This window comes from Xyrauchen texanus, chromosome 41 (genome assembly GCF_025860055.1).
Source record: "Xyrauchen texanus isolate HMW12.3.18 chromosome 41, RBS_HiC_50CHRs, whole genome shotgun sequence".
NCBI classification, from domain to species: Eukaryota; Metazoa; Chordata; class Actinopteri; order Cypriniformes; family Catostomidae; genus Xyrauchen; species Xyrauchen texanus.
Window position 1 is genome coordinate 12,312,583 of NC_068316.1, and position 14,140 is coordinate 12,326,722.

General features: G+C 35.8%; 1 protein-coding gene across 1 annotated transcript; it reads left to right on the forward strand.

Moving 5' to 3' along the window:
- Positions 1–3,469: 3,469 nt before the first annotated feature.
- Positions 3,470–11,735, forward strand: pdk3a (pyruvate dehydrogenase kinase, isozyme 3a). The gene is made up of 11 exons (XM_052113913.1): positions 3,470–4,614; positions 5,835–5,976; positions 6,074–6,145; positions 7,872–8,056; positions 8,146–8,235; positions 8,309–8,386; positions 8,549–8,625; positions 8,788–8,889; positions 8,975–9,082; positions 10,532–10,645; positions 10,759–11,735. Exons 1-11 carry the CDS (start codon positions 4,512–4,514, stop codon positions 10,900–10,902), a joined length of 1,215 nt encoding a protein of 404 aa, XP_051969873.1. The 5' UTR covers positions 3,470–4,511; the 3' UTR covers positions 10,903–11,735.
- The last annotated feature ends 2,405 nt before the right edge of the window (positions 11,736–14,140 follow it).

Sequence of the window (14,140 nt, forward strand, 5' to 3'; positions counted from 1 at the left end):
ATATTCTTCTAAAAATCTTTATTAGTGTCCACCAGAAGAAAGTCATAAATATCTGGGATGGTATAAGAGTGTGTAAAAGACGAGATCATTTTTATTTTTGGGTGAACAATCCCTTCAAGCCCCAAATCAGAGGAGTGAAAGGTCATTAAACAAGAAGGAGCTTGTTCGATATCCAGCAGGAACTGACGGCGCAGCTGTTTTGGGAAGGGTCTTTTGTTTTTGGCGGTGTAGGATGATACTTTGGATGATGGTAATGACCAGGATATGGATTTTCAGGAAGTATGCTGTAATAAAAGGAAAAAGAAAACAGCATGGGTGATGGATCTGACTGTGAACAAGCAGTTAGTAATAAATCTAAGAATGAAATAAATGGATCAGTAAAAGAGGTAGATGAAAGAGAAATCAAAGTAATGATCACTTTTGTAAAGCAATCAGAACAACAAATGCATCCTGTTAAATTATCGAAAGAAATTGAGAAAGAAATAGGATTGGTAAAAGCAGTATCTTGTCTTGAAAATGGAAGTGTATTCCATAAAGATAATCTGTTCTGAAAATGTCAGGGGTACCCCTTAACACATGCAGGGCCGTAAGACATTGAGGGGGACATGTCCCCCCAATATTCATAATAGTGGTCTACCAATATGTGGTTTTTCCATGGTTGATTATAAAATTATTACATTTGGTGCCCCCCCCCCTACATACATGGAAGTAGAATAAGAGATGTGACCATTTGTCTGTGATGATTCAGTTTGAAGAAAGTACCATTAAGGGTAAAATTATGTTTCATACATTTTTCAGTCCAGGAATATATACCTCCGCCTCTGCGCAGCATTAGATGTCAGCATATGGGACATACTTCAGCTGTCTGCAAAGGGTAAAGGCAGTTTGCAAAATGCAGAGATTATGTGATTATGGGAAATTTGAAGAGGGAACAGAGATAAAATGCTGCAATTGTGGGGGAGGATATAGTGCAGGGTATGCAGTTTGTCCAATATAACAACAAAATACAAAAGGTAAAGACAATTTAGAATTTGACATACACAGAAGCTGCACACAAAGTAAATGTATATCAGGAATAGAAGCAAAGGTGCATAACAGTCAAGAACCAGGAAGTCAAGAGCAGACAATCTTATGATAAGCAAAAATTATTTTGTGGCATTTAATTGTACAGTAATAAATGGCACATCACAAGTAGAAAACAAATCTGACAAACTGAGGATAGTTGTTGGATGTGCCAATAAATTCCTAAATTTAGCAGGAATATCAGCTGAACGAGCCCATTTAATTCAAAAGAAGGGGTAAATGAAGGAAGCAAATCTGCTGTCCTTGATGCATCTCAAAGTAATGATATATAATATTGTTATGTATTTCTTATTGCTTCATTGGAATGCCAGGAGTGTGATAGCGAATGGGCAAGTATTTAAGAAATACATCATGAAAATTGACAAGTCTCCAGATGTTATTTGTGTTCAGGAAACATGACTAAACAACTTCCTGAATTTTAAGATAACTGGCTATGTAGTTAAATGGTACCCCTCAGGGCAGTGTAATTAGCCCAATTTTGTATAACTGAATGAGTAATGATGTGTTTTGACGGAGTTAAACCAGATATGGTAATGGCTCTATATGCGGATGTCGGAGCAATAAGGAAAAGAGGCAGGAATCTAATAAATGTAGTTAAAAGGATACAGGAGGCAATAAGAGAGGTTGAGGAATTGTCTTTGTATTGTGGGTTAAAGTTTTCGGTACCAAAGGCTCAATACATGATCTGTACAAGGAAAAAGAGTATGGATCAAATGACCCTGAAGTTATTTGGTCAACCACTAGAAAGAGTGAAAGAATTCAAATATGTTGGTCTGTGCTTTGATGAGAAACTGACCTGGTAAAAAGAAGTGTAAAAATGTCATTAATTGGATGGTGCTACATGTATACCAAGCACCAATACGCAGTATAGATATGGGTGCATGGTATTTGGGGCTGCAGCTAAGTCAGTTTTGAAGACACTGGATCTCATACAGTCTAGATCATAAGAAATATGCTGTGGAGCAATAAGATCATCCCTTTTAGACACAATCAGGGTAGAAATGGGAGAGATGCCACTAGACTTGAGAAAAGTTAGCTGTAACATGCTGGGCAAATCTTCAAGGAGTGTTGAACAGTCACCGTCCTAACATAGTTATGGAGGATTGTTAAGAATATAAAAGGTACCAATTTTTGGTGGAATTGTGATCAGTGCATGGGTCAAGGAATGTGGCCTTGAAAATGAAACCTTTGTATGGCAAATTAGTCCAATTCTTCTTCGGCTTTTAAAAGCATCCTGTTTGCAAGATCAGAGTGAAAGGATCTGTTTATGGAAGTCTATTCATGGTGAGGCAAAATCTGTAATAAAAGAAAATTAATAAATGCATGGCAAGGAAGATGGGAAAGCAGTAATACAGGTAGGTAGTTTTATAGTATTGTACAGTCAGTGGGGAAGACACAATGTATCGGAGGGAACAGAAGGGAAGAGGTAATGTTGTTTAGATTAAGATTGGGGCATACAGCATTGAATTTTACTCTATATAAAGGCAATAAAGGGTAAGCATGAGAATAGGTTGTGTGGTGAATGTGGTGTTCCAGAAACTGTAGAACAAGTATTTTTTGTATGCAATAAATATGAGGTGTATCGAAGTAATGTGTTTAGTAGTATAAAGAATAGACCAGTAAAGGCTTTGGATATTTTGGGAACAGGTATGAGGGATACATGGGTATATAGGGCACTTTTTGTAATTTTTACAGAACACAGGATTAGGGCGCAGAAAACAATATGTATGGATGGTAGTGCTTTGCCCTGCACTAGAGTTTGAGAAGCCCAGTGTGAAAGCTGGAGGAGCTGAACACACAGTACCAGCTGAAGCATGGGCTCTGGCAGGGGAGTATACTCACAAAAATATTGCAGATGCATCACCCATGCAAGACTATGGAGAGTCTGCAGCCAGCCCCTATTGGGACTTTTCGGTACTTAACAACAACCATTTTCCAACTTCTAAGATAAAGTTTTTAAAAAGCACATACACTGAATCTTTTTTATTTATTTTTAATTTAAACTGCATATTAACATACATAACATCAAGATAAAATTCCATATAATCAACATTGTATAATTTCCATCTCAGGTACAAAGGATTCAGTTATTCAAATATTAAGATAAAGAAAAATGAAACAAATAAAAATAATAATGCCAGAGTATTATAAAACAAAACAAAGTAAAAAAAAAGGGATAAGATGCCATTTATCTATCAATTTTGAATTTGCAAACAATATTACAAGCCCTAGAAGCTTTTTTATTTTTACACTTATACAAAATATTACAATATTGTTTAAAGTATTTTAGAAAATGAAAAAAATAATAATATGGTTTATCACCAGACCATTTAATTTTATGTATATGAAACTTCCCTAATAAAACTAGCAGTTGAATGATATATGCTTTATCCTTTTCTATCCCACAGTCATTTACATATAACATTATATCAGACCCACCCAATTGTATATCTATATCGATTTTCCTTTTAATGAAATTTTCGACATCAACCCAAAACATCTTTGTGTAAATAAAATGAAAGAATAAATGAAAAATTGCTTTTTTTATCATTATTACAAAATTCATACGAATAATCTATATTCAGTTAGAAACGTTCCAATACATGTTTCGCAGGATAAATTATATGCATTATTTTATATAAAACGTCCTTTATTTTATTATTAACAAAGAATTTATCGACAGTTTTCCAAGCCTTACGCCAATTTAAATCTCCAAATATTGATGACCAAAAAAATCTAGCTGGGGGATATGTAACATTATTCACACACAATGAATCACTGCAGGATGGTGTTGGTGTTACCTTAGTGACGTGTCAAAACCTCAGCCCAGGTTATAAAAAGAAGTTAACTACTTCTGGTGTTTAAATTAGGGAAGGTAATGCGTTAAATTATTTTATAGATAGATTTGTAAAAAGCGCAATAAAATATATTATGTTGATGATTGAGGGTTTTTTTTGTCTTCACTTTTTCTTTTTTCACTATATCATTAAATGTGCATATACATAAAATGTAAATTATGTCAATTAAAAAACAAACTTCGGCACGCTGGCTTCAGCAACCTAACTGAAACCATATGACAGGCGTTGTATTCAGGTAAAGGATTTTACCAATCGCAGAACACTCGCTATTTTTCCGGGTTGTTGTCAGCCAATCACAGTGCCCTCTGTTGAAATCATGGTCGGTTGTGTGCGCGCTGTGGTGTACGTGCTGTTAAGCGCAACGATGTTATTCAGTGGCCTTGCTAGAAAACATATACACACTCGTTTTTAATGCAGTGGCCCAATATATCGATAATCTCAAACGGAGCTGTATGTTTGGAAACGAAGGTCTGCCGTAACCGATGGAGGATCCCATTGCCATAATCCCATTCTAGAGAGAATTTTATATAAACAGGCTGGCCTGGGTCGCTTTCAATTTTTCTCCCCACAATGAGACTGTACGCATTTCTTCTGACGAACAATTTACCAAAGATAGAATTTTATTCGAGGTTTTCACCATCGCCCCTATCAATCAAGCAGTTTCTGGAATTTGGTAAGTGCGCGCGCATCCATCGAGTGTTGACGGTCACTGACACCAGTACTTGTTACGTTGATATGTTGTTCGCCTTTAGAAAATAATAATGTTATAACAGTATTTTTTTTTTGTTTGTTTGTTCTTTGCTTAAGTTTTGTGTAATTATAAATGAATAAACGTTATTTAAATGCATTGTTCATTTGGGGATGTAAACAATCACAGACACTTGTATTATTATTAATCTTTTGAAGTGTTAACATTATTAGGCATATAGTCTTGTATTTTGATTGGATTACTGTGTAAAACATATTATGTTTACGTTCGTAGATTGCAGAAGTAGAGGAGCCATACATTCGATGCCAACTGTATCCTGTATACAGTCGGTGCCTACTGTATCTTGTATGTGTGAAAAAGAGAAGCTTTAGGTCATCCAGACGCAGCGTCATCATTTTTCTGTCTTTGCTGACGTCATATAGGCTACTCATTTGCTTCATGTCAAAGGTCCTCAAAAAATTTTCAGTGAATTTTTTAAATTAATTCTAAGCACTTTAATAATAGGCAGAGACAATTTGCACTAAATTTACTCTATAAGATCTGTTTATAATTGAGGACAAATGGGATTATATACCTCACAGTCAGCAATTAGTCACATTCAATTTTAAGGCCCACTGAGCAAATACACTATTGGCACATAAGAAGGTTCGGTTCACTTTCACAAGGCAACATCTCAAAACGGACTCAAACTATGACAATAAAAGTCACATTTGAGCAAGCTGTCCCCTTGTTGGTCTATGTTTGTTTGCTGTTCCAGGATTAATCTTATCCATTGAGATACCGGATAAAATGTTATGCCTGTAAAAAATACACATTTTCGAGACTTTTCGAGCATCACCAGTGAGAGGTTACTAAAATTACATCAGGAATTATAAAACAGCTCCTAATTTTAAACGTGCAATTATATCTAATATAGTTGCCTAAAAGGCAATATCCACGTTTTGATGATGAATTACAGAGAAGTGCTGATCTACAGATGTCTTCTCCAAAGATCCCTTAGTTTTGTTCATGATATTATAGGGATATTGTTTGGTTCAAACCCCCATGATAATTGTTCAGCTCATTGCTGGCTATCAGTTTTCAGATATGAATGATGAGGTGTTTTTCATCACTTATCCCTTTGTGAACAGACCATCCTCCTCCTGCCCATATCTTGTTTTTAACAGCATTTTCTGGTTGTGAAGGTAGGGATAATGCATGTGAGAAGACATCTTACATGTTCCTTCGTAAGGAGCTGCCGGTGCGTCTGGCAAACACCATGAGAGAGGTGAATTTACTGCCTGATAAACTGCTTAGTCAACCGTCAGTCAAGCTTGTGCAGAAATGGTTAGTATAGATTAATTAAAACTAATTAAATGAAAGATGGAAGGTGTACACTACATTGAAGTCAATAATGATGCATATGTGCCAAATCTCTCCGCAGGTACATGCAAAGTTTCTTCGAACTGCTAGAGTTTGAAAACAGGAAGCCAGAAGATCCTCATGCCCTCAATGAGTGAGTTGGACAATTTAGAGTTACAAACTAATATTAAAAATATTTATGCATCTGCTATATACTACTTTTTAATTTGGAAACAAGAGAAAGAATCCTCCCCACATGCAATTTCGATATGGCATATTATTATTTTTGCAAAAATACTATAAATTATCTGAATTACATCAAAAAGGATTTTGGTTTATGTGCAGGTTTCTCTTACTGTCTTCTGTGACATCAGTGGGTTAATAGATACAGTGTAATGATTTATTAAGGAGTTAACACCTACATATTAACCTTTTTTAAAGGCATAGTTCACCCAAAATGAAATTCTGTCATTATTTACGTACACATATCACTTACTTTCTTCTGTGGAACATAAAACGATTTTTTGGGTGCTTTTCAAACAGAAGGCTGCAGCCTAAGTCCAGTCCTTCAGAGGCTGTAGGCTAGACTCCTCCTCAGCATTCAGTGCCAGAATGAGACAGTCCAGTAAGTGTGCATGGCAAACCGCAAGCTTAGAACCATGTGATATTTTACTTTGTTTAGAAAACCATATATTTCAGAAAATGAGAAATGCCCTTAACCCTTTATTATTTTAGCAAAATGTTTTATTTACAAATGTCACTCAAAAATAATTTAAATATAAAGAATTTATATTTAACTCTTTCAAATATGAAAAATAGAACCCTAGACTTGTAAAAACTATAAACTTTTAAACTTTTCAAAGTATTTTCCTCCCTTATTGGTGCTTTGTATCTTTTAATTTGTTGTATTGTCTAAACTACTTGCATTTTTTATTTTTCTACATATTTTCATTGCTGCAAATGTGTGAAAAATTAAGTGTGCATGGCTGTGTCAGAAAGGTTTCCACCTCTGTGGTCACATGACTCTTTTTTTGCCCTTTTTTAAAAATAATTTGGTACATGCGCAAAGGATTGTGGGTGATTGAAGGCCACGGAGTATACACCTGATTCATCCTCCAATAGCTGCAAAATGAGGCTGCCTTCCAAGTGACCTCACAATTGAGATGCCTTTGACAGTGCTTGATGATGTGGCAGCCGAAATATCCAGCCTAAGTAGGCTGCAGCCTTCTGATTGAGAAGCACCCATTGTAAAGGTGCACTCAGGAACTTTAGTCTTTGCGTCATCTTGGACTTACACTGACACCTAGCGGCTTGGATGTAGCATAATTTAAAGTCAATAGTTTTCAGTTTCAGATGCCATTGTAGAAATTTAGTATATACAGTCAGCCATGATTACTTTAATCAATGAGTGAAAGTGTCAAATAACAGGACGGTTACTGAGATTAAGCGAGTAGTATTCAGCTGGTCATGTGATTCTGACATGGCAGCCCCATGTGCGGACCCTCTCCATGTAGAATAAAACAGCTTATATAAGGTTACTGATATGACTGGAGTCTTCATTTTAACATGAGTGGTGATGTTTTCCTACATATATTGCAAAGTTACTATTCATGTCTTCAAGAGTTACACTTTTTTAATGAGGAAAACATTTCTGAGTGCACCTTTTAAAAATGTTGCGATCCCTGAATTCTAAAAATAAATAGCAGTGTGTCATGACTCACTTTTAAGCTTAAAAAAGCTCCCAAAAGTGTCCAAACATGATTTGATGTGCAAGTACCAGTAAGAATGACAGCATGAGGGTGAGTAAATGCTAATTAATGACAGAATTTTCATTTGGGTGAACCATTCTTTCAAAAATCTATCAACCTATTTCTTTGTAGCTTCCTGGAGACTCTTATTGAGATCAGAAATAGACACAATGACGTCGTCCCGACCATGGCCCAGGGCGTGATCGAATATAAGGAGAAGTTTGGTTTCGACCCGTTTGTCAGCTCCAACATCCAGTACTTTTTGGACCGCTTCTACACCAATCGAATCTCCTTTCGCATGCTCATCAACCAGCACAGTATGTCACAGAGAATAACACCACACATTGGACCACAGCCAATATCAAGTGTTTCTTTTGTGCTGTAATCCCTTTTCTCTTCATTACAGCTCTCCTCTTTGGCAATGATATCAACCCAGCCCATCCCAAACACATTGGCAGTATTGATCCCAACTGCGGTGTGGCCGAGGTGATGACCGGTAAGTTCATTGTTGCCCTTTGTTACAGAGCTGTTTTTTCTTATAGAAAACCAATCTTTATCTTTTTTTTCAGATGCATACGAGACCGCTAAGATGGTGTGTGAGCAATATTATCTAGCTGCCCCAGAGCTGACGATAGAAGAATTCAATGGTACATGTTCTTAGCTAGCCTTTATTGTGCATGTTTGTTACTGCATTTGTATGTAGGTTTACTTTTGTGCTCACAGAACTGAATATGCAATATGTTCATGTCCTAATTATAATTTGTAGACTGCAATCTCAAAAATAATGTAAATATTTTACATTTGTGTAGCCAAGGCTCCTAAAAAACCCATCCAAGCTGTGTATGTGCCCTCCCACCTGTTCCATATGCTGTTTGAATTGTTCAAGGTAAGTTTCAAAAACTTTACATACACATTGAATTAGATATATTCAAGCACCAGTATAAGGTCATTCTTAATGTGTATTTTGTATGCACTTGAAGTTTTATTGGTGCATATCTGTGTTTTCTTTCTCACGGCCCTGACGTGTTACTTGTGTTTGTGTTTTTAGAATGCAATGCGGGCCACGGTTGAGCTTCATGAGGGCAGCAAGGAGGGTCTACTCCCTATAAAAGCAAAAGTAACCCTGGGGAAGGAAGATCTGTCTGTGAAGGTCTGTTTCTTTGCAGATAATTTTTCTTTGCAAACATATACACATGGCATGCCTTGACCTTTATCTTCTTGTGCATTTCATCTAGATCAGTGACAGGGGAGGGGGTGTGGCTTTACGGAAAATTGATAGGCTGTTCAACTACACCTACTCTACTGCACCAACACCAAGTCTGGACTCTAAACAAGTACCATTGGTAAAGAAAAGTGTGATAACTGTAATCTTAGAGCAAAAAAAATGAAAAGGAATAGTTCACCCATAAATGAAAATTCTGTCAGCATTTACTCACACTTGTTTCATTCCAAACTCCTATGGCTGACTTTCTTCCGTGGAACACAAAAGGAGATGTTAGCATAATGTTGACGTAACTTGTTTTCCATACTATGAAAGCATACAGTCCACAGGCTGTCAATCTCCAAAAAGGATTCCAAATCTTCTTAAGCCCTCGTATGTTTTGAGCGAACAACATTAACCTCCTGAGACACGAGTGTGACTGCTGTGTGCATTTTCCATTACCATTTTTGGTAATGGAAAATGTATCAAGTAGCACCTAATAAACATGCAAAACTAAAATTCTAGAGCAAATTGTTTTCCTAAATATGTATGTCCATGTTTGTGGACAGTAGGACTAAATTGTGACATTTTAAATAATACCAAACTATATAAAGTCAAATAATATTTATAATAATAAATAATATAGTTTCCAAGAGTGTTGGTTATTCATGTTTTTGAGATGTTACAGACATTATCATTGTCCCATGTCTGCCAAACATGTTGAGTGGTCCAAACATCATCTGCAGCCTGAAACTGAACTTTTGGTCAGATTTTAGGAATGAATGTACTTAGCGGCATAGAGAGCTATAGAATGCTTCCTTGCTCCCTATTTATTAACTGACTCAACCTCCAGTGACTGTCTGCATAGGTCTCAGAACAGATCAAAATGCACCTTATTTGTATCTTAACCCTATATAAAGCCTCTTAAAGCAAAGTATTTCAGATTCTGTGATAATGCACTGTAAATCTAGGAATTCTAAGGAAAAAATGTGTGCGTTGAACGTTTAAACATTTACTGACAGCACAGAGTCACCTGAATTGAGATCAGTTGGTTTAAATTAATTTAGTTGAATTAATATAGTGAAGCCAAAATACACCGTCCACTTATGTGTAAGCGGGGTCGCATGACATTAAGCTGTTATGGGTTTGTAATCTTCTGCACTGCTATAGCTCTCTTATTAATATATTTCTCATTTATGAGTTCGCTTTGGAGCTTGACACTGTATGCTTTCATCATATGAAAAATTAACATCCTGTTAAACTTCTTTTTTGTGTGTTCTTCCATAAAAGAAGTATTCATACAAGTTTGAATGACATAAGGGTGAATAAAAACTGACAGGATTTAAATTTTTGGCTTAACTAACCATTTATCCAGCCTACAACTTTAAATGTAGATTTACATTTATGCATTTGGCAGACTCTTTTATCCAAAGCGACTTACACTGCATTCTAGGTATACATCAAATCAGTTTGTGTGTTAAATGGGAATCGAGCCCATGATCTTTGCATTGCTAGCACCATGCTCTACCAGTTGAGCTGAAGGAACTCATGTAACATTGTTTTTTTGTAATCTAATCACCATGTCCAATAGGCTGGTTTTGGACATGGTTTGCCAATATCGAGACTGTACGCACGCTACTTTCAAGGGGACCTGAAACTGTACTCAATGGAAGGGGTAGGAACAGATGCTGTCATCTATCTGAAGGTAAGAGCAGCTCTGATTTGGTACTTTTGCAGAAGCTGCCTTTATTTTAATGCTCTCTTTGTTTTACTAATGGATTTAGAATGACATCCACACCTGAATTATTCTCTGATTAGGCTCTCTCCAGTGAATCATTCGAGCGTCTGCCTGTCTTTAATAAATCTGCTTGGCGGCACTATCAAGGCGGCCCAGGAGCGGATGACTGGAGCAACCCCAGCAAGGAGCCCAGAGATGCCTCCAAATACAAGGCCAAAAGATAATTGCACTTCATCCAAAATGTCACTCTGCACCCATTTACAGACCTTCTACATTTCAGTCTAGCTTCTGTTTCCATGGCAACATCACATTAATGCCGAGTGTTCCGTTCTTGTTAGCATTTCCAGAGCAGACGATTTAAGCAGCATTAAATCTCTACTCGTTCATCATTTGTGCAGCTACAGACGTAAGATACAGAGCCTCCTTTTAGTGTCTTCCGGGGCAGTCTAGGGAAAACGGTGAAACTTTTGTGCCTAGAGTGTCAGATACTTTGGTTCTCTTTTAAGTATGCCACACAGTAGAGCCCCTGTTGGAATTCCGGAACCAGCCAGAGAAGGAAGACTGGAGTTTGAGATGATCAAAACAAAGAGCATTTCTTTTACTGCCATTCAGAAATTCGAAGGCAATAGAGACCCCCATTGCCCACTGTTGCCATGACTACAACTGCTATTTTCTTGGCAAATTAGCCGAATGAAGAAACAATTTTAAAAAGACTCAGGAGAAATGAAAATATTTTTGTTAGAAAGAGGGTGAATCTCACAAAACCTGTCAAGAACATGTCCAGGTCATATTTCTTCTCAAAATCAAAAGGAAAAATTAAGAAATCATATTTTGCAAGTTTATTTAAGTTTCTGCATTGTGACTTTATCTTAAAACTATTAAGTTAAAGTTAAAGTCCCAATTATTGTAATGTGAAATGAAATATCTACAGTAAATACAGTGTATATGTATGTAAACATATTAATATACACACACAATTTATATTAAGTATTTATGGTAGTATTTAAATTTGATTTATGCTGGTTTTAATTGTCATCTGATTTTAAAATAATTTGTGTCTGGACAGGATCATTTTCAGTAGGTTAAAATTAAACTACAGTATATAACAAAATATACAAAATCATAATTTTATATATATATATATATATATATATATATATATACACACCCACACAATTTCAATTATTTATGGAAGTGATGGAACTGTATGAATTTAATTTATGCTGATTTGAATTAATATTTGATTTAAAAATAATGGACAGGATCAGTAATGGAAGTGAAATTGTTCCCATTAATTGTATTATGAATTATGTAGAATTTTGTGCTTGTAATGTCACAATAATGAGAAATCTTAATGGTCCTAAAACTAAGCTTGTTTTCAAAATTGTATCATTTTTGTTTTCTTAAAATTTGGGGGTGATATATGACCCGGACTTACATTCATGAAGTTCACCAAATATAAAAAATGTAGTAAATATGCATGACAGATGTTTCAAAGTATGGAGGAATGCACTTTTAAACAGAATCTTAATGGTTTCTAATACTTAATTTATTTATTTTATTTTATTTATTTTACCCCACCTTAGTTTGACTTATTTGCATTTGTGTAGGGGTGTACTAATGTCAATTCTGCAATGTTAGAAACTCAGCTGGGCTGCAGTCGTATTTAGGGGCAGGTTGCAAAGAATTGACAGAAATCCATCTCCTCCATTTAATATATAGGTCAGCAATACAGTTTCCTGTTATCCTAAATGAAGGGACAAGGTGATAAAACTGTAAAAGAACAATGCGTACACCACAACAGCCTATCAGTGCTATAGTGATTAATTTCATTATTATTATTTATTTGTCTGAAAAAAGCATATTGTTACTGTTTGATGAAAAACACGTATCTCCACTTTTGGCAATTTTGACTTTTTAACCATAGACAAAATGTGCCGAATGACCTCTTACTACTGTTTGAATTGTGCATCATAATGACCAATGAAATGATGTTTAGTCAGGCTAAACAAGTATCTTGTAAGATTGTTTATGTGAAAAATTGTTTTTCCACGCACTTGAAAAATTAGCTTTTTGGAGATATTTTTCATCAGACAGTGACGATTTACTGCTTTTACTACATTTTGACCCCTGCATGGTGACATTCGATATTTGAAAGATATTTGCTTGCAGACGTTGTTGGAGAAGAATGTACGGATGAGGCAGTTATGAATAGATAGCTTTATACTGATTTAGGAATTTAGATTTTTAGTTTAATATTGATTTTTGTTCTCTCTTTTTTTTATACCACTACCTCTCAGACTTTCCTTTTAATGAAAGGACTCTTATTTCCTGAGAGAATGTTTTCCAGAACACCTTAAATAATTCCTCATAAGGAATTGGGTTAATCTCACAAAACCTGTCAAGAACGTGTCTAGGTCATACTTAACTCAAAAATAAGAAATCATATTTTGCACAAAAGAAAAACCTATATTTATGGCCATTCGAGTTTTACATCAGGGTTGGATTACCGTTTGAGAACAAAATCGCGTTTAACTGGTTTTACGATTATTTGCACATTTTCTTATTATGCAAGAGCACAGAGGGCAAAAAAAAATAATATGTAACAATTTAACATGTTAGTTGACGCATTTCTAAGGGATATCTGGATGCTAAGCACAGCCCTACAATAGGAAAAATTATAAATACACAACAAATATAGGAGGAATATATTAAGAAACGCTCCAACAAAAGGGGTCAACACTGCTTAAACGCATCCTTGGCACAGAATGATGCGCTTCAGTGTAACCAGAGTGCTTGGAGTCACTTCAAAAGTGCATAACTGTAAGGCTTTGTTCACACAGCAGGGAAAAATCTGATTATTCCTCAAATCTGATTTTTTTGAGTGACTGTGATGTGGCCAGATCAGATATTTTGTGTTCCGACTACAGTCGTTTATGCTATCATGTCCACATTTGTTGTAATAGTAATGCAGCAAACTTGCGTATATTCACCATGCATGAGATTGTAGTGATGGATTTTTTTTTTACCATGGATTATGCTTTTCATGAGGGCAGTATCCAAATATGAATGTTCTTCACAGACAACGGTTAAAAAAATGGGTGAGGTGGCATATGCAATTTTGTTGCATTTTGTTGCTGCCCATTTTAGTGGGAATGTCCTGTATTTTGGCTGAAATTAGGCTACGACATCACATACGGGACGCCTTTTATCTTGGGAGTCTATATTTTAGTTGAGAGCGAAACATCCCGTATTGAAGGCTTTGTGTCCCGTATTAAATCATAAAAAGGTCATATTCACGTGACATTCAATACTTTATAAATTTGTGGTTTCTCGCAACTGGGTTACTACACCGTAGCGCATCTGTTTTAGTAGGTTAAGCCAATGTCTGTATTATTATAAGAGGTTTGCAGTGCTTTGCATGCCCTGTAACAATTGTTTCATTCAGAAGTGGTTATCTCT